The sequence below is a fragment of the Arvicanthis niloticus genome, chromosome 20 (assembly GCF_011762505.2).
Source record: "Arvicanthis niloticus isolate mArvNil1 chromosome 20, mArvNil1.pat.X, whole genome shotgun sequence".
NCBI classification, from domain to species: domain Eukaryota; kingdom Metazoa; phylum Chordata; class Mammalia; order Rodentia; family Muridae; genus Arvicanthis; species Arvicanthis niloticus.
Window position 1 is genome coordinate 25494410 of NC_047677.1, and position 20493 is coordinate 25514902.

At 45.1% G+C, this 20493-nt stretch overlaps 2 protein-coding genes across 9 annotated transcripts in view; one reads left to right on the forward strand and one right to left on the reverse strand.

The window, feature by feature from the left end:
• Positions 1-324: 324 nt before the first annotated feature.
• Positions 325-13534, reverse strand: Anapc16 (anaphase promoting complex subunit 16). Of its 4 annotated transcripts, XM_034524231.2 has the most exons (6): positions 13390-13534; positions 12851-12904; positions 8026-8192; positions 6098-6193; positions 3312-3386; positions 325-1244 (listed from the first exon to the last, which is right to left on the reverse strand). In XM_034524231.2, the coding sequence occupies exons 2-6, from the start codon at positions 12880-12882 to the stop codon at positions 1129-1131; spliced, it is 486 nt and encodes a 161-aa protein (XP_034380122.1). In that variant the 5' UTR covers positions 12883-12904; positions 13390-13534; the 3' UTR covers positions 325-1128. The 4 variants fall into 4 exon arrangements, with proteins under 4 accessions (XP_034380122.1, XP_034380124.1, XP_034380123.1 ...); XM_034524233.2 differs by lacking the exon at positions 6098-6193; XM_034524232.2 differs by lacking the exon at positions 12851-12904 and having other exon boundaries at positions 13390-13525.
• Positions 13191-20493, forward strand: part of Ascc1 (activating signal cointegrator 1 complex subunit 1) — a 97392-nt gene continuing 90089 nt past the window's right edge. Inside the window, exons 1-3 of one of the 5 annotated variants that reach the window (XM_034524229.2) lie at positions 13191-13332; positions 15415-15556; positions 17413-17512. In XM_034524229.2, coding sequence (XP_034380120.1) covers positions 15448-15556; positions 17413-17512 — 209 coding nt within the window. In that variant the 5' untranslated portion in view covers positions 13191-13332; positions 15415-15447. Of the gene's footprint in view, positions 13333-13397; positions 13534-13662; positions 13881-14289; positions 14522-15414; positions 15557-17412; positions 17513-20493 lie in introns of those variants that run through there. The other 4 variants (XM_076916639.1, XM_076916638.1, XM_034524230.2 and 1 more) reach the window with 4 other exon arrangements.

Consider the following 20493-nt stretch of genomic DNA (forward strand, 5'->3'; position numbering starts at 1 on the left):
GTCTTTCTCTATCATCGTGTAAAAACCTAGTGAAGAGAGGGGGATAATCCTCACACTTAGTAAGCTGAGGCAGGAGAACTGCTCTGAGTTTGAGGCCAGCCTAGCTACCGAGAGACAAGGTTCCAAACAAATGAACCAACAAACAACCCACTGTCACCCCTACTGAGGTAGCAGTCAGTTGGAGCTTCTATACAAGCAAACAGCTCGCAGCAAAGCAAGCCTACTGTCTACTTAAGAGAAGTGAGTTCAGAGTCTAAGGAAAAGCTGACCTGACCGCTCCTCTGTCTAAGTCCCCCAGACTCTGAAAGGATGAAGACACCAATCTGGAACTCATGAGAGGATTTATTTTCTATAGAATTGCTTTCATATCCCTGTGAGCTGGACTGAGACTTCTGGGTCTAAAAGGATTTAGGTCACTTCATATTTTCAAGTGCTGCAACATTCAAAAAGCAATTTTGGGGGACAGAGATGGGGTGGAGTAGCACCATTTGGCATGTCGTAAGAGGTGAGAAAAATAATCCATAATATTAAATTCCTAAGAATAGAGAGGAAAGAACACTTTAAAATTCCATCTGGACGGACCCTGAGCTAAATCACATTCACACATGAAGAGAATGTTTGAAGAGAAGGTTTGGGCTGTGACCGTGAAGCAACAGATGCTGACCTTGGACATGGCTGGTGAAAGCTACCAGATACTCTCTGAATGACAGGATATACACCATTCAGTTGGCTGACTCTGGCGTGTGTCCACTTGGTTTGTGAGAATATAGGTCTCCTAAATCCCAGCCCTCCTGGTTCTCTGAAAGGACTGTCTTCATCTGATCCCCAATACTTCTTTTTATTTTTGAAACAGGGTCTTTCTACATAGCCCTGGCTGTCCTGAAACTCTATGTAGATCAGGCTAGCCTCAAACTCACAGGGATCCTCCTCCTGCCTCTGCTTCCCAAGTGATGCCCAATGCTTTAAAGAACATGAATGTGAAACCATCTCCACACATCTCACATGAGCACTTGTGGCCTATGACTAGAAACAGAGGAGCCCAGGATGGATGTGAATTCAGACATGCAGCTCACAGTACAGCGAGACTCTCTGGGTGGCTGTGCCCTGAGGGTGCTCACACAGGCAACGTCAACCCGAGGAGGGTGTGAACCCCAGCAGCTGCTCGATGGGTTTAAATCGCCACTCATCAGCCTCCAGCTCTTCCACAAGACCAGCCAGTTTTTCCATCCGAGCGACTTGCTGATCTGTAGTCAAGAGACAGAACAGAGCAGGGCATTTCCCATCAACCTGTCACCACAGTTACCACCCTGACAACCAGTCTAGGCACAGTCTCAAGGTGGGCTTTCCACTTGTGATTTAGTAACGGGGCCTTACTTTATGTAGGTCTGCTGGAGACTAATTTTTGAAAACAAACAGAACCAAAACCTTTTTTCCAACCACTCTCCATTCATCTGCATTCCGTCTCCTCTTTGCTTGCATTAGTGGAGACAGAACCCAGGGTCAACCCAGGGTATTGAGCTGTATCAGCTTCAATGTGCATTGCCCTTTGTGTGTGTGTGTGTGTGTGTGTGTGTGTGTGTACACATGTATGTGGATGTGTGTCATGCACATGGTGGGCAGAGGTTGACACAGGCTGTCTTCCTGAATCCATTCATTCTCATTATTTGTTTATTATTTTGTGTATGTGTATGTAACTAGGAAAGCTGGTCTCTCCAGCCCTTATCTGAATGTTGTTCTTTTTTCTTCTTGTTGTATGAAGGCAAGGTCTGTTACCCCTTCAGGCTCAACCCTTTCTAGGACCAAATCTCAAGAGAGGGCTTCCGTGTTATTTTCTTTCTCAGAGTCTGGAAAGTTGGTTTTTTTCCCCCCTAAATATTATTTATTTGCTGTTATTTATACAACTACACTATAGCTGTCTTCAGACACACCAGAAGGGTGCATCAGATCCCATTACAGATGGTTGTGAGCCACCATGTGGTTGCTGGAAATTGAACTCAGAACCTCTGGAAGAGCAGTCAGTGCTCTTAACCACCGAGCCATCTCTCCAGCCCCTGGAAAGTTTTTTATATTAAAACAATTTTAAATACAGTTATTAAGAAATACAGTATGAATGCAGTACGCTCTTGAGAAGCCCACATCCATACTCTCCTTTTCCTAAGGGTCTTTTCCTTTTTCCTTTTCCCAAGGGTCTTTCTATTAATTCCTATGTTTAAATCTGTATTAAAAACTTCCCTCTGCTCAAAGGCAAGCAGGGTTCTATTGCTGTGGCAAAGAAGCTCCTGTAGCAAGAGAGGTACTCAAAAGTGAGCTCCCTAAAAATCCCTTAAAGAAAAGAGAGGGGCTGGAGCGATGGCTCAGGAGTTAAGAGCATAGAGTGCTCTTGCAGAGGTCCTGAGTTCATTTCCCAGCACCCATATCAGGGGGCTCACAACCTGAAAGCGCCGGGCTCTTGAGGCCCTCACCCTCACTTGCACACACCCATACTGGACTACATACCTACATGTATAATTAAAAAAAGAAAAAAAGAGAGTGTGAGCTTGAGAGAAAGACAGACAGACAGGATACACACAGACAGAGATGGGAGGAGAGGGAGAAAGAGGGAAGGAAGGAAGGAAGGTGTGAGGGAAGAGAAAGAATATAAAGCAAGCAAGGTGTGGGAGCTCAAGCCTAGCACTTGGGAAATGGAGGCAGCAGTGCTCGAGTTCCAGGCCAGTCTGGGCGATTCAGTGAGTTTCAAAGTGAGAAAATAATAAAGGGCAATAATGTTCCAGTGGTGGAACACATGCTAGCATGTACCATGTTCCTTGTTTGAGCCTAGCACTGTAAAAAGTAACAGGATAATCACCATCATCACACTCTCATGAGTGCTAGACACTCACGAGTGGAGCTCATGTCTATAATCCCAGCTCTCAGGTGGCTGAGGCGGAAGCTCCCATGGTTTGTCCCAGGAGGACCAGTGCTTATGGAGACTCACTGAAGTGCACGGCACCTGGGGCTCAGGGCTTCGACAGGGCAGAGAGTGCTACAGACAGCAGAAGAAGGTGGTCCCTGAAGGGATGCAGTAGCCAGTCTCAGAAGGGAGAGGCAAAGTTAGCAGAGGAGCAGGCAGTGGTGGCTCCCCTAGAGAACTAAACCTGGGGCTTCAACTTCAAACCTGCAAGGGGATTTTCAAGCTCGACGAGATCTTAGAATGCTCTTCAATTCAGAAGGTCCACTTAACCAGTGTGGGCTTTGACACAGCAGTGATCTTTCAGTCTGTGCCCCTGTGTATGTTATGTTTCCCATAAACATACAGCAGCTCCTGTACTTACCGTGCTTCACCTGCTTAAGTGTGGACGCCACTTGATAGCTAAACACCGACTCACAGAGGAATCGCTCAGAGCCATCTACAAGCAAAAGGGCACAGACTCAGTTTTAATGGCTTCTGGAAAGGCAAGAGAGGCTGTCCACTCATTCCCTGCTTTTACATTTGAGGTCTGAAGTGTTTCTGGTGAGAACAAAGGAGATCCTTTAGAACATTGCTCTGTAAAAGCTACCTCTTCTATAACTAATATTAAAATAGTCCTTGTTTGAGAGTTCAAAAATAGTGTTACAAAAACAAAAACAAGAAGCCCTAGCCTGATGCCCTGGTTACCACTGCCCGCCTCCTGACCTGTTCTCTTCTGTACAGCAGGCAAATAAGGCAGCTGGCATACCCAGCTACATGGTATTTGTATGACTTACTATGACAGAACTCCAATTACTTTCATTCTAAAAAACAGCCAAGGGAAAAACAGCTGTTGACTTTTAATTTATCAAATTACATCATCATGACCATCAGAAACCTTGCTGGGAAACGTCACTCTGTATGCACAAATGGCAACCTTGAACTTCCAACCAGACTGAACACTGCAGTTTGGATCCCGATAAGGGAAATGGTGCAAGTTCAGAGCCTAGTGCCCAGCTGGTGCCAACAACCGCCAACAAGAAGGTAGCTAGCTCGCTCAGTCAGGAGCCGTCAGTGCAAAGGCTGACCCTACAAAACACATCCCCAGAGACATAATTTACGTAGGAAAGGGCAGCAAACCCCCAGGGCAAGTGTTTTATTGCTGAAATTCCCAGACAAATGGAAGAGAGGACACAGCTGTCCCTCTCAAGGTAGGAGTTCACACTAGCACTGCCAGATGTCAGCACCCACTCGTCAGTCATGGACTTGTGTGTCACGGGGATTAAGTGACAGGGAGATACTAACATGCTCGGCCTCATGCTGAGCTTCACACAAACCTTTCTTTACAAGTCTGGGTGATCAAAGGGAAAGGTCCAGATACTGAGTCTATCTGAATGGTGTGAACACACAACCAGAGGGCTTCCTGTCTTACTTCCTTCAAACCAATGCCAGAGAGGGGGAGGGGAGGGGTATCATTCTTAGGATGAGTAGTCTCTAAGTTCTTGGCTTTTCATCCCTCTTTCTTGAGGTGCTGGAGGCGAGACCTAGAGCACCACCATGCCAGGTGTACCCCTTTCTTCTGACTGGTGTAAAGATCTGCACATGCTAATGACATCATGAACTATATCTAGATAAGGGCAGAGAGCAGTGGGCAACTCCAGAGTCCACCCAGGGGAGGAAGCTGCTGAGAACTGACACCAAAGATGTGGTGTATCATGTGCTCTTGCATGACAATGATATACCGGCATCCTTCTTCAGGAGCTCACCTACAACCCACTGGCTACTCTGCAAAGAGCGACACGCAGAAGTAGAGTTGGCCTGAACTGCAGGAAGTAGGAATTAGGGCTGTAAGGATCAAGTGCCGGGTGGGGAGGCTCCTGGAAGCGCTGCCTCCCACCCTCATTTAATCACCAGGATACCACACTTAAGTCCTCACATGGGCCTATCCTTAGTAATGAGTACCAAAGCAAAGACAGAAGCTCACCTTTCAAACAGGTGTCTGGGTATCACTCTCCCACCCGGAGGGCCAGGAGCTGTTCACATGCAGCTCCACATGGACTACAAAGCCTACTGCTTCTTTTTTTATTATTTCTATTTTTTTATTTTTACTTATTCACTTTATATCCCAGGTCCACTGTCTCTGAAGCCACATCATACCATGTGTCACATCTACCAATCTATAGGCCAAGATTTCTCCAGGAGTCAGCCCGAGGCAACCTGTTTACAATCAACACACCAGTCAACAGTGTATCAGCTTTCTTTTTAAAGAACAAGCAAAGATTACGTGTGGTGAAAAAGTTCAGTAAACGACCCAAATCTAACTCTATCATCAATTCCATTCAATTCAATGCTAAGACATTTCATTTAAAAGGTATTACTTCCCAGTAGGAAGTGAACAGTCCCAGGTGATTTATATGATCAGTGGCCTGTGAGGTCCCTAAGATATAGCCATTTCTGGGCTGGAAGGCAGCCTCTAATTTGCTCACTAATAGCTGGGTGAGAGCAATGTTAGCAGAGAGCCGGAGACTGTTAGAGCTCACTGCATGCTGCTGCTAGCAGACAGCAGATGAACGAGAAGCTCATCCCAGAGGTTAAACACAGGTTGTTTGCATTTATGTCCTAGATTAGGGGCTGGCAACATCAAGTTGAACCTGTTAGGATTATGACTAACACCCAACTTTGACTCTCTTTTTTTTTAAAGGATTTATTTATTTTATATATGTGAGTGCTGTTTTCATGCACACCAGAAGAGGAAACTGGATTCCCTTACAGATGGTTGTGAGCCACCATGTGGTTGCTGGGAATTGAACTCAGGACCCCTGGAAGAGCAGCCAGTGTTCTTAACCACTGAGCCATCGATCTCTTCAGCCCCCAACCACCACAGAACAAAGCAGACAGTGATATATGTCTGTGGTCTCAGCACTTGGGAGGGAGGAGGAGGAAGATAAGGCGCTCAAAGAGTTAGAGGTCAAGCCTAGACTACACAAGACTCAAAACTAAATGAAAGCAATAACGAAGAGAAAAAAGGCGTTGATGCAGGCATAGCAATGTACAACAGAGTCACCTCAGGATCTGACATTCCTGTCAACTCATATTTAGGAGTGCTTCATGAAAGGACATACACAAATCATATGTAAATACCATGTCACTTCACGGAAGAGACTTGCGCACCTGTTGACTTCAGTATCCTTGGAGATGAGGCATAGGTGTGGAATTCGGAGGTGGTGGAGGAGGAGAGGTTGAAGCAGAACCAAGCCCCAGAAGATACTGTGGGGGTAATGGTAGTCTTTTCATTTTCTTAAATATGACATTTATTTACTTAAGTATGGGTCCTCATGGGACAACTTTTGGAGCCAGTCCTCTTCTCCCACCATCAAATTCAGGGATCAAACTTAGGCGGTCATGCTTGGTGGCAGGCACCTTTTACCAGTTGAGCCATCTCACCAGCCCTTTTTCTGTATTCTTGATATTCAAAAGTACGTCAGGTACTTGATTTGTGAAATCAGCTGTCTTTCATTGTAAACAGCTTTTACGATTACTGGGGAGACTCTGGGACAAGGGAGGTCATAACTGTACACCATGAATTTACATGTGATAAAGCCACCGTATGATAGAACCCAATCAATTCCTCAATGAGGTAATGCGAATGGCCAGATATAAACCCGTTAGAGCCTGAGTTTCTGACTAACTTGAATGACTTTTTTCTTGAAGCAGTGTTAAGCACTGAGCCTCCTCTGTCCTATAAAGCTCATTAAGCACTATAAATGCCTAAAACTTGCCATTTGTTTTGTGGCAAACTTCCTTAAGTCCATCGCTGCTGCAGAGAGCAAAGACAGACACAAAGCCTCTACTTCCAGTCAGACTTGGTGATACCAACTTCAATATCAACACAATGGAGACCAACAAAAAGGCAACGCAGAAAGCATGCATGCTTGATACACCGCCTTTCACACCACATGTCGCCTGTGGCTTCACTACCGAGCAGACGCAAACGACCCAAGTCTAATGTACTAGAGTCTGCCAGGCATGCAGTCAGGTCCAAGAGTGCTTGCCTACCACACATGAGCCCGCTGGGTTCAATCCCCAACACTGCTTTGGCATAGTTTAACCTGAAACTTTTTTTTTTTTAAGTACCCTGATATAAATGTGTAATGATCGCCCTAAAAAAGCCAGTCCCTAAATATAGTTTGTACCTTTCTCAGAGCTATTACCTAATTAATTTAAAATATACACATGTAAATATGCAAGATTTAAAGCAAAAAAGACCATTTTATAATTCAATACAAAAATGCTTGACTCCAGTGAATTTTGAGTCCTTAATGGGTTCTTTGTCAGTATTTTTAAATTATAAAAAGACCCCCTCATGAGAAGGCCTGGGACACTGGTCAAAAAACACATTTTCCTGTCTTAGGCTAATTCAGGATGTGTAGAGTGGGCCCAGACATGTGCATTTAATTGTTTTTGTTTCTTTTCTTTCCTTTTCTTTTTTTAAAAGAGGGTACATCCTTAGTTGGTCTGGAACTCACTATGAAGACGAGGCTGGCCTAGAATTCAGAGATACATCTGCCTGGCAAGCCATACTCATTTTTAAGTTAAGTGTCTCACATGAGTCTTATGCTTCTACAGTGAATTACCAGTCTAGCTTAACATGAATCCGATACGTTCCAGTCACTAACGCTGTTTCATGGCTGCTGCCCGTGACCTATTTCTGGCCAGCCAGTCTGTGTGATAAGATGGTGGCTGTAAATCTATCTCCAGTGCTATAAAAGCCATGCAGTCACACAGCCATGTCCGGCACTGGTCCATGAGAGTCACCTTCACAGAGGTAAATACATTAACTTTTATTTCCCCTTCAGGCCTCTCTGTGGAGTTACTCTATCTGTAGACACTCACTAAAAGAGAAAATACATCAAGCAGGTATCACAAGGCAACCTGGAGCAGGAGACCAAAGAAGAGGGTCCATGGCACCAGTGGCAGCCCTGACCTGGTTACTCCAGGGCTTTGGCTTGGAGAAGTCTAGAGGGCCTCCAGCCCCAGCTCCGTTCTACACACACTCCAGGTCTGAAGCCCGTCACTCAGCAAACACAGCATGAGATCACCTTCTAACATCTCTCCAGCTCCTTTCGGGTAGGTGAACAGAGCTTTCCGTGGTGGGGCAAGGTCGGACACACTGAAACCAGATCCGGTGACAGAACTTCCACTGACCCCACCAGCTGAAGATGAGGATGAGGAGGCGGCCATTCCCTCCAGTAGAAGTCTCTCTTCACTAGAGGAAAGAAACAGCAATTGGCAAGTTTATAAAGCCAGATGGGAAAACTTCACTCTGGCCCAGCAGGGCCAGCTTTCTGGATCCTCCATCCTTATATAGCCTTTTATAATGTCACTTAGGTTTTGAAGTAAAAACATGTTTAAGAATCGCTTGAAACTAGGTATGGTGCCGTATGCCTTTAATCTGAGCACTTGGGAGGCAGAAGCAGGTGGATATGTGTGAATTCAAAGCCAGCCTGGTCTACTTAGCAAGTTCCAGGATAACTAGAGGTACACAGAGAAACCATGTCTTGAAAAACCAAAAATCAAAACCAAAACCAAAACCAAAACCAAAAGAAACCTTGCCTACTTAGAGAGTCCTATTTTTCCCACTAACAGATGATGTCCCTTGGGATTGAGTGTGGATAATTTATGAGTTATGAAGGTTGATATGTCAGTCTCCAGGCAGAAATGGGACCAAGGATGAAATAATACTGCTCCACAGGACAGTTTGTCTTGGGTACATTCCTCACCAGGCCACAGCATGAAGTTCACTTATCAGGCTTGCCAAGTAGGAGTCCAGAATAACACTGTGTTCTGTTCCCAAGGAAGGGAAATCAGTTAGGAAACTATTGGCGCATTCATTAAGAACTTGTTAACCTTTTCATCTAAGTGTAATACCTAAATCTAACACTTGGTGGCGCCCCCAAACTGGAACAAAAATAATTCAGGACCTGATCTCAGAAACAATGGTCCTTCATGAACTGAGCATCTGTGGGCTTAATTTTGTGCGCCATCTGAAAACCTAGATCCCAGTATTGAACACATGTCTCACACAAAACTCCAGAACAAGAACATAGCCTCAGAAGCCCGGGAAGACTCTATAGTATATAATTTAAAAATGGTTAGTACCATGTTTATGCCATTCAGAACTTGCTGTTGCCTTGGAAATGTTCTGATATTCTAGTTCTGCCCAATTTGGTAGCCACAAGTCTCATGTATGTCTACTAATGTAACTGAAGAGCTATTTATGTCCATTTAAAAATACTAAATAAAACTTCAATAAAACCATGTGGTTAGTGGTTTCTCACTGGGTAAGGATTCTAGAATTTAACTGAACAAATGACTTTACACAAGAGTAGCAGTGTGCACTAGGACATTCTTGTTACACAGGAGGCTAAGGCAGGGGATTTTGTAGCCTGGAAAACAAAGCCAAGAGGCTGTTTTAGTAACAATAGACAATAGCTAATTTTTGTATTACATAGATTTCAGCATTTAAAAAAAGCCCTATTTATAGAGCTATATAAATTAATTTGCTATATAAATATTAAGGTTCCTTAATTTGCTAGTACTTACTATATATCCTGGCCTGGCCTGAATGACACTAGTGGTAACCTCACTGTGTCACCCTCCCAAGTGCTGGGACTACAGCCATGTGCCACCATGTCTGGCTTTAAAACAATCTTTAAAATGAATTTTCCAGGGCTGGGGATGTTGTTCAGTCAGTTGTGTTTGCAGGAAGCCCTGGGCTTAGCTCCTAGCACTATCTAAAGAAGCCATGGTGGCACAGAAGTAAGATTCTTGCATCTGGGAGGCAGAGGCGGAAGAATTAGAAGCTTGAGGTCATCTTTGGTTATAGCAAGTTCAAGGTCAGTCTGGGATACATAAGATCCCTCAAAAAAACAAAACAAAACAACCCATAAAAACACATCTCCCCTCTATTATGACCAAGGTGAATTTGGTTGAATAGTTCTTACTCACTTCTCCACCTTAGTTCTGACATACTTGCTAGAAAAAGTTGAAGGCTGGGTGGTGCACAAGCTTCAAACATTTTACAATTTAGTTTCAATTCCCAATGCTGAAAAAGTTGAAACATTATTTTTTTTAAAAACAGAAAAATACTAGAGAACCCTATGTTCCTGAAAATCCTTTATGTCCAGACCATCTAGTTTCCTTCTAAGGAAACGGTACAGGCAGTCAGAGATGGTGGCTGCTGGTTCCTACCTATGGGGCAGTGACACATGGTTGTCAGAGAAGCAGAGCCTTGTCTCTCATTCCATCATATGGTCGGTCACAGGCTGTACTAATGAACACTGACATGGGCTAAGAAGACAAAAAAACTATGGCTGTTAGACTAGCAGCCTGTTACAAAGAAACACAATCTCATTAACTGGCTCTTTCCTTTTAAGGTGTTTTTTTTTTTTGGAAACAGGGTCTCACTGTGTAGTTCTGGCTGTCCGGGAACTTTCTATGTGGTTCAGGCTGGTGTCAAACTCAGAGACCCATGGGCCTCTCAGGGATGGTATAAAAGGCAAGGCGGCCAGCATGCCCAGCTCACTGATAACATTCTTAATTTTGCCCTTAGGTTACTTTCAGAATTGTACTTGTATAAAGCAAGTCTTTGTGTGGAATTTATAACTGCACTTTTGTGGCACGCCAGCTCAAAATACAGCCTGGTAAACTTTTAATTGTTCCTTAAAATAGAGTCCAAGTCTCTAACCCATCCCTGGTGGGATTCAAGGAAGCATACAAAGCACTCGGCCCCTCCCTGGAGAGCAGCTCTGGTTTTACTTCCTCCCAGTTCTGAGCAGGACCCACTGAGAACTGTTTAACTTCCACCCTGGTGATGTTCTATTTAGTTGAGACTGCTTTGGGTTTTGTATTTTGAGATCAGCTGCTCTACAGAGCACCCAGGGGTCTGCCAGTCAGCTTCAAAGGCAAGCCACAGTGACCATTCTAAGCTGAAATTCATCAAAGGAATTCCCTTTCATCTTACTTTCATCCCAATTTTCAGATGTACAGCTCCATATACAAAACAGTTGGGGTGGAAAACCAGTGTGAAATCAGAATCCGAGCAAGGTTAACTTTAGACACTGTTTTTTGCTGAGACAGAGAGACACCTGTAGGACGTCTGGTTCTAATGATTTGCTTAAGGTTTATTTGGTTTCTTTTCTTTCTGGTGCTGGAGATGAAAGCCAGGGCCCTGTTAAGAGCATGTTCCACTCTGAGCTACACCTCAGTTTCTAGTTTTGGATGCCATCATTAAGGGGTAAACAGAGCAACAAGCCCTAGACTGTAAATGCTGAGCTTGGGGACTAATTGATTCCTGTAACTCTAAGTAGGCACTCATTTAGGTATGTTCATAAAACGCTTACATAGTCCACAGCAACCCCTGACTTCCTAAAGGTCATCTAAGTTTTGAAGCAATGGCTTGTTCATGTGCAACTGTGCATGAGGGCAAGCTAGCACAGTGGTTAAGGACTGACTATGGGGGCTGAAGAGGTGGCTCAGAGGTTAAGGGTGCTTGCAGCTCTTGAAGAAGACTGGAGGTAGGATCCCAGCACTCAATGTTTGGTGGCTCACATCCACCTACAACTCCAGCTCTGAGGGATCTGCTGCCCATTTCTGACCTCCGTGGTCAACACACACACACACACACACACACACAGAGAGAGAGAGAGAGAGAGAGAGAGAGAGAGAGAGAGAGAATGAATGAGAATTAAGTAACACAGAGAGAGAGAGAGAGAGAGAGAGAAAATTAAGCAAATCTTTAAACAAGAACTGACTGTAAAGAACTGCCTGCCTAGGTGTGTACCCTGGCTTTGCTATCTGCTGGGAGACTGGACAAATCAGTTGTCTTTTCTGTTTCTTTGATGCCTCAACTGATGGATGGAACCAGTAACAGTGGAGTGCCTACCTTACGGAAGAGTTATGAGGATTTAATACATATAGCCTAGACAAACAAACCAGCCCAGCCTGGTCTTCAATTCCAGATTCTGCTGGCTTGGCCTACTGAGTGTAGGAATTACAGGTATGCACTAGCACACTCACTTTTCCCTATGCAGAATCCAGCTTTTCACACTTACATGTAAAACTCCTGGAAGGGAAGGGTCTGCTCAGGAGGCAGGCAATGTGGTGATGTGTGTATGCACGTCACACATTCTAGCGCTGGGCTCAGTCAGCACATCCACCTTATGATCTTGTTAAGATTCTTGTAATGGAGCTAGAATGGATGAAGTGCTTGCACTTGGAGGAGTTGGGGATCCTTTGAAGTCACTGCCTATAATCCAGCACTTGAGAGGCAAAAGATAAGCCATTCCCCATAGTAAGATTGTTAGTTCTATTATCCGGAAGGGAATATTCTGGGTTCAGGGAAGCTATGATAAGCTATGGAGAGGAAGGCAGCCGACACCAGCTTCAAGCCTCCACCTGCCTGGTCCACCTGTGACCTTGGGCCTGGGGATACACAGTTCGGTGGTTAGAGCATTTGCTTAGCAAGTGTGAGGCAGAGAAAAGGATCCCGTGATGTTGGAAAGGAGCAAACAAACTACCCTTTGTACCCTTGAGGCATCGTATAAAACCCTTGTCACAGTGTCTCCTGGATGAATGATTTATAAATACTAGGACAAGAGCTGGCAGCTCAGTAGAGACTGAAGGGGACAGAGATAGTTCCAGTCATGACTCTTTCTGTGTGGAGTATTCAACTCTGCTGCCCAGGAGGCGACCAGCCCCATAAGGAGGCACTCAGTGAAATTTTGTCGAGCGCCCGATGATTGAGTACCTGGAACTTGGCCCTTTCAAGAAAGCTGTGGCTGCTGACAAGCATAGGAAACGCTCATAGGAAAAGTAATGATATTTTGTGGGACACAATATGGCTGGCGTGATTAAAATACTTACTTTGTGTACGACAGGGACGACCTCGCACTCATAAATTAACTTTCCGCTTATAGTCTTAAAACAAAACAAAAGAGATCCTTCTTAAAAATAAAGCTCAGAACAAACCAGATGCTTAAGTCGATTCGGATCCAGGGAGGTGGCTAATTATGACAACCGTTGGGTTCTACTAGCAAATCGTTAAGCGTTCCACCTAAACAGACAGATCACCATCCGCATCAGGACGCGGTGGCTCTCTCTGGGTGGAAGGAAGAACCTCGCTGGAGCGGGGAGGAGTCAGCACACTAATCCTGGCTACTCTAACTCCACCCAAGGTACGCTTCCCACCCAAATAATTCCGGGAGGAAGGAGAGGCTCGCTGCCGACCCACGGCGCAGGCGCCAACCCGCCCTACGCATGCTCAGTCGGAGGAAATTGCCTTTGCATACGCCCGGCGCGGGGGAGCCTCCAGGGTCTCTTTCCACCCTCTCAGTTAGTCCTGGCAGGTAGGATCCTAGGGGGTCAGCTCCCCACCGAAGGTTCTGGAAGTCTTCGCCACTTACCTCAGCAGCTTGTGTACTTTGACTGACAGCTCCGCCCCCTGGACAAAGCAGTGCGGCCTCGTTCGCCACGACGTAGACAGCTGCGTGCGCGTGCCCGTCCTGAGCTTGGGAGTTTTATGGCGGTGTCCGCCTGTCCCAGTGGCGGTGAGGGCTGTGGGGGCGGTGCTAGCGCGCATGCGTGGAGTGGGCGTAGCCGGGCCAGAGCGAGCTTTCCGAGAGCACTTCCGGGTCGCCGTCGCTGCCCCGCCCCCGTCCCCGCCCCTCTCTCTGCAGTTTTAGTTCTCTTGCTACCTTGGTGTTTTCTGGTCCCTCTCTCTAGCGTAGGGTTGTCTGCGTTTCCTTTTATGATTTAGGACTTCAGCTTCTCACATGAGAATTGCACGAAGACATATATACCTTGCCCTCTTTAAACGTCCATGACACAGGGTTAGTCCGCGTTCGTCCTTCTGCGCAGTCTCTCCGCCTGGGAGCTGCGCAGGAAAGGTCGATGAGTATGTACCACAGCGGCTTCGTGCTCAGGGCCCACACTTTGTAAATGCTACTTTTTTGCAGAACTTGTTTTTTGAAGTGGGGAAGGGATGCTAAAGGAGTAGCACATCAGGTTGGCATGGCGTAAGACTGTTGATAATTGCATCCCCTTGTCAACGATGACTTTCTGTGTTCTCAAAACACAAACCCTCTTGGTTCCTGCAGGTGGCTATGGATTAGCGACTTGACTGAGGGTTGGACCAAGCATTTATTTAGAAGAAATTGTTATGGCTTTCCTTGAATCTTTTTTTTTTTTTTTTTTTTTTTTCAAGACAGGGTTTCTCTGTGTAGCTCTGGCTGTCCTGGAACTAACTCTGTAGACCAGCCTGGCCTCGAACTCAGAAATCCACCTGCCTCTGCCTCCCAAGTGCTGGGATTAAAGGCGTGCGCCACCACTGCCCGGCTCCTTGGATCTTTTAAAGTACATGAGTTTATAGACCGCAGCCATCTGAGAAGGGAACGTGGGTTAGTTTATAAGTAGCCTTTACTTCCTAATTATTGATTGAAGCAGCGACTACAAGTGTGAAGCAGTTGTGCTCTGGAGGCAGTGGCCTCTTTGGAAACTGTTCTCTCTCAATACTGTGTTGGTCTGAGAACTATGTTAGTAAGTCATATTTTAATTGTACTTTGATAGGGAAATAAATCTGATTGGTGGGTATTTACTTCTAGCACCTTTAAAACGACTTAACTCTCTCCCGTGGGCATTGAATGGATGATTCCTCAATGCATTGTCATACTGGATAGGATGAATGAAACACTCTGCTCATATTTAGGCTATCAAGACCTCGCCCCCTATAGGTTAATCAGACACCGAACTTACAGTGGCGGGCCAATGGAAAGTGACACTGTTTCTGCTTAGGATGTGCTGTGAACTGCTGCCCAGTTGTGTCTTTGAGGCCTACATAATTGAGTTTTTAATTTAAAATTTTTATTATATTTATTTATTTAGTCTGTGTGTATGCTACCTGCCTACATAGCAGATTTTCTTTAATTTAAAATTTTATTTATTTATTTATTATAGTCTATGCTACTTGCCTACATAATGGAGTTTCTTTTAACTTAAATTTTTATTACATTTGTATATTTCCATATTTTGTCTCTGTGTATGCTACCTGCCCACACATGTAGTTCAGAGGACAACCTGCAGGAGTCAGTGTTCTCCTACCCTGCGGGTCATCATCCTTGGGAGCAAGCAAGTGATTTTACCTGTCAAGCCACCTTAGTGACCTAAGTTTTCTTTTTTTTTTCTTTTTTTTTTTTTGTTGTTGTTGTTGTTGTTTCTTGTTTTTTGTTTTTCGAGACAGGGTTTCTCTGTGTAGCCCTGGCTGTCCTGGAGCTCACTCTGTAGACCAGGCTGGCCTCGAACTCAGAAATACGCCTGCCTCTGCCTCCCAAGTGCTGGGATTAAAGGCGTGCACCACCACCGCCCGGCAAGTTTTCATTTTCTAATAAAAAGTAAATAAACAAGTAAATAAACAAAAGGACACTTTTTTTCAGGACTTTACTGGAACGTCACTTGGAGACAGTGTCATGGACGTTCTACGCCCACAGCTTGTGACATTCGATGGACGGAATTATAGAAAGAATCCCATCCAGGAGAAACAATACCAGCATGAAGAAGATGAGGGTGTCTATCAAGGTAATTCTAGCTGCTCTTAGGTCCGACAAGAAGAAAGATGTTCTTTGTACTGTAGGGGCAATTCTTTGCTTTGTTGCTGGTCAGTGGTTCTGACGAAGCTGATCTCAAGTGAAGTGTTCCTGGCTGCATTTCATGTGTCAAGATATATTTCATTCTGTACAGAGGCTTCAGTGCTATGTGGAGTAATTTTTTCATTATTATTTTTAAAGATGTGTGTGTGTTTGAATACATGTGATCATTGGTGCCCAAAGACGCATAAAGGGGTATTGATTGGCTCTCCTGGAGCTGGACTCACAGGTGGTTGTGAGCCACTCAGTGTGAGTGCTGGGATCTGAACTCAGGTCATCTGCAAGACCAAGAAGGGCTCTTAACTGCTGAGCCCCCATGTGGAGTACTTGTTAATTAGTACTGTTAACTCTTACATTCTGTGGCAAAATTAAGCCCCTTTACCTGTGAAATTGTAAAAGAATATGAATATTATTATCACTAATTTCCTTTTTTTTTTTTTTTTTTTGAGACAGAGTGTCTCTATTATGTATCCCTGCCTGTCTTGGAACTCACTCAGTAGACCAGGCTGGCCTTGAACTTATAGAGATCTGCCTGTCTCTGCCTCCCCAGTACTGGGCTTAACGGAGTGCGCCACAATGCCTGGCTTAGAATATGAATTATTAAAATAAACCTGTGAAGAATTTAGTTCAGTGTCAAAACACGTTAACTGTTGTTATTTATTTATTTATTTTTTTGGTTTTTTGAGGCAGGGTTTCTCTGTGTAGTCCTGGCTGTCCTGGAACTCACTTTGTAGACCAGGCTGGCCTCAAACTCAGAAATCCGCCTGCCTCTGCAACTGTTGTTATTGTGTTAGTATTTTTTTTCTTTCTTCTTTGTAGTCATGCCTTGACAGTTCTAAAGACAACTAACTTTATTTTAACATATGGTAATTTTGTTAAAAAAAAAAAAAAAAGCCAACACAACGGAATAGTTGAGGTGGGTTATAACTTTTCAGGGCAGTGACTGTGAGGTGAGGTTTAGTGCATAAATGGCCTTTCAGGTTCTTTGCAACTTTCCCTTTTGGTTCCTAAGGGTTTCCACTGAACCTTAAATCTTGGGGCTCACCCCACCCCCACCCCCACACACCACGTGATCCTTTTTACTGTCCACTGTCAGCTTTGAGCTTTTTGAATTTTCCATTCTTTGTCTCTCCCTTCCTCTCTCCTCACTCTCTCTCTGTCTCTCCTCCTTCTCTCTCTCCCTCCCTCTTATCCTGTCTCTCTTTCTCTCTCCCCTCCCCCTCTCCCTCTCTCTGTCTCCCCTGTCTCTGTGTCTCCCTCTCTTCCCCTCCCTCTTTCTCTCCCTCCCTCCCTGTATCCCTCCCAAGTGCAGGGACTCTTCCAGGCATTTGTCACTATGCCTGGCCTCTTTTTTCTCTACGTTGAGCTTTTGTGGAAAACATTCTAGTACCATTCTTATTTTTTAATAATTCATTGAAGTAATTTTGTACCCTAATACCAAATCGTACTGACTTGAGAGTTTAGAGGGTGAGTTCATGTGGCATGAACTTCATCTCAACAGAATAATAGTGAAACGTGTTGTCCAGGCATCCTAACTGTCTAGAGAAAACAGATAAATATTGGTGTGTATTTACTACTCTCCTAAGCTTCTGAGACTGAAGGATTTAAAATAGCCACCATGTTCTTTTTATTCTTCATTTCTTCAGTGAGCAGGTCAGAGGCACTAAAGCAATCGCTAGGCTGTTCTTTGCTGCACGCCTTCTTACACCCTGAGATCGGTTGTTGGCTGAGGAGGGGCCGGGTCTCCATTGAGCAGCGGCGTTCAAAGATGTTATGTTTTCTTTGCAGACTCCATGGAATACTCTGATGAGCCCTGCGGCGCCTATGAGGTGGCGCAGACCCCTCACGGCTTCCGGGCCACTGTCAGTGCCCCCAGCCTGCTCTACAAGTGAGTGAGCGAGCTCCCCATCAGCTTCCTGGGAACTCCACAGGAGGCCAGCTCCTCGGTCTTTCTTACTGTGGTGATGCTTGATTACTAGTGATAAGAGTTTAGTGCTTTGTGTCCTGAAATGTCAGAGGACTGATTACATATTAATGTAATCATTTTGTGTGTATCGCACATCCTGATGACGTTCACTTTTCAGTGTCCTTTGAATCTACCCTTTATCTTCACCACCACCCCCTTCTTTTCCATGGATTCCTTCTTAAATGTGTTTATGTAATTTGTATGTGTGAGTGCTTCCATGTCTGCGTGTGTACTGCCAGTGTGTCTGGTGCCTGAGGAGGATAGAGGACTTGGTTGAGTCCTCTGGAACTGCAGTTAACAAGTAGCTGTGAGGCACCCGTGTGCCGGTGGGAACTGAACCTGGGTCCTGTGCCAGAGCAGCAAATGCTCTTCCTCACTGAGCCAGCTCCTCGGCCCCTCTGTGGATTTCCCAAAATAGCCCTCTATAGTCTCTCTGAATCTCTGCTCTCTTCTTAGTCCTCACATCGAAAGTAGAATGATTTAAAGTCATTTTTTTTTTTTTTTTTGAGATTTGTTTTTATGTAGACTGTTGTTTTGCCTGCACGCGTGTCTGTGCACTGTGTGTGTGCAGGCTGGAAGAAGTCACTGTATTCCCTGGAACTGGACTTACAGACGGTTATTAGGCACCATGTGATGCTAGAAATCTAACCCAGGTCCTCTGGAAGAGCTGTCAGTGCTTTGACCACTGAGCTGACTCTGCAGCCCCCAGTGCCCACTCATTCATTCATTCATTCATTCATTTCTGACACATGGCCTTGCTTTATAGTTAAGAGTGACATGGAACTCTTGAGCTCTTGATCCTCTTGTCTCCGCCATCCATTTACCTAGATTCCAGATGGGCATCACCTCACCAGGCTTGGAATGATCTTCTTAAAAGGAAAATCTGATCATTTGACAACTTAAGCTCTATCTGTAGGGGCTGGGAGATGGCTTAGCAGGTGGAGGCTCTCACCGTGAAAGCCTGGCAACCTGGGCTCCCTCCTGGAACCTTTGTAGAGGTGATGGTGGGAGCCGATACCACAGAGTTTTTCTCTGACCTCCATGGAACCTGCTTCGGAAGGTGCACCCACATATGCATGCTCACAGGAGTACACTTATGTAGACACACATGTACACTAATAGTACATTTAAAAAACTCTGTGGGTGCTTTTCCACTGGAGAGGGAATTGCGGTTTCACTAAAGCAATGGCCAAAATTGTGAGCTTGCCTTGGCTGATTCTGCTTTTCTCCTCCCCTCCCCTTCCCTCTTGTTTCCCTCCCTCCCCTCCCTCTCCTTCCCCCCTCCTCTCCCCTTCCCTCCCTCTCTCTCTTTCTTTCTTTTTTTTTTTTTTTTTTTTTTTTTTGTTTTTTGTTTTTTGGAGACAGGGTTTCTATGTGTAGCCCTGGCTGTCCTGGAACTCACTCTGTAGACCAGGCTGGCCTCGAACTCAGAAATCCGCCTGCCTCTGCCTCCCAAGTGCTGGGATTAAAGGCGTGCGCCACCACCGCCTGGCTTTCTTTCCTTTTATTTTTATCCTCTTTAGTTTAGATTACTCTTTTTGCCTTGAGCTTAGTGTCAGAACACCGTCTGATTTTTTTTTTTTTTTCAGTTCCTCATATGTGCTGTGGTTTTTCCAGCCTTTGAGTTCATGTGTGTGGTGTGCCTTTTGCCTTGGCTATGTGCTGGCCCTCTCAGTCTTTCTTCTTACCTGGTTAAATTCTCCTTCCTCGAGAAGCTGGCTTTGATCCCTGCCGTTCCTGCTAATCACGGATTATTCATCCCACTGTATGTTTGTTGTAACGCCTCTGGTGGGGTTTGGAGCATTGTTCAGTCTGTGTCTGTATTTATCCATGTGCTGCTTGCCGTCCCCTCCACAGATGGGAAGCCTTGACGGCAGGGCTCCGCCTGCTCCGTTAACCTTTAGTGCTTATCCAGACTAACGTACTCTTTTGAGGATCGTCATTTTGAATGGCTGTGAGCTTTGTGGTCACTTGCACATGTGCTTGCATGCATGCTCGCTCACTCTTTCCCCACACTAACCACTAGTTGAATGCTGTCAGAAGCTGAGCAGCTTCTTCTGGGCTTGCCTGGGAAGATCAGCTGGTCTAAAAAGCCCATCAGTCATTGTGGTTTTTCTGTTGTAGCAGATGAGTCCACTCAGTGGAGAGAGTAGTTCCTTTTCATCCTCCTTGAGAACATCCTGAAGTACCTGTTGTGGATGAAATTGTGTCTGAACATAGCCAAATGGGACCCCAAAGCTAACCCTGACAGCTCACTTCCAGGCTCTGCTGACGTCTCCTCCTAGGAGACATGATTTCAGAGTGACACCATGTTTTCAGCTTCCTGAAAAAAAAGTGTAACATGTCTTAAAGTACGTAGGTGTTACATACGGCTATGTACATACTGCTGAGGTGTGTAGAAATGCCTCAGACGCCTCTTCTGATGGTGACCTTTTGAATTCTGTAGACTGTAAGTTCATTTACTGAGAAGGTTCCCCCCAACCCCCACCCTTTTCTTTCTTTCTTTCTTTCTTTCTTTCTTTCTTTCTTTCTTTCTTTCTTTCTTTCTTTCTTTCCTTCTTTCTTTTCTCCGTCCTCTTCCCTTTCTAATAGGGGCTCTGTATTGCCCAGGCTGGGCTGGAACTTATAGTTTGCTCCCTTCAGTCTCCCAACAACTGAGATTTCAGTGTGCACCACATGCCTGCTGGGAGAATTTTCTGTTTCATTTCTGTGGGCTGATTTGGGTCAAAGGTCTTGCAGTTCTTGGGGTGAAACCTAAGGTCTCTTTGTACATTGCCAGATAAGTGCTCTACCACTGAGCTTCATCCCCAGCCAAACATTTCATTGTTGGGAAAAAAATGGCCTACTGTAGTAGACCTCAGTGGGAATGATTAGGCTTTGTTATTCCACGCAGAGACAGTTGA

Coding starts and splice junctions, on each gene's coding strand:
- Anapc16 (XM_034524231.2), bottom strand. CDS start 12,882: ATGAGTGCGAGGTCGTCCCTGTCGTACACAAA. Junction 8,193..12,850: donor TCGTCCCTGTCGTACACAAA/GTAAGTATTTTA, acceptor TCTTTCCTCTAG/TGAAGAGAGACTTCTACTGG. Junction 3,387..6,097: donor AAGGATACTGAAGTCAACAG/GTGCGCAAGTCT, acceptor TTTTGCTTGTAG/ATGGCTCTGAGCGATTCCTC.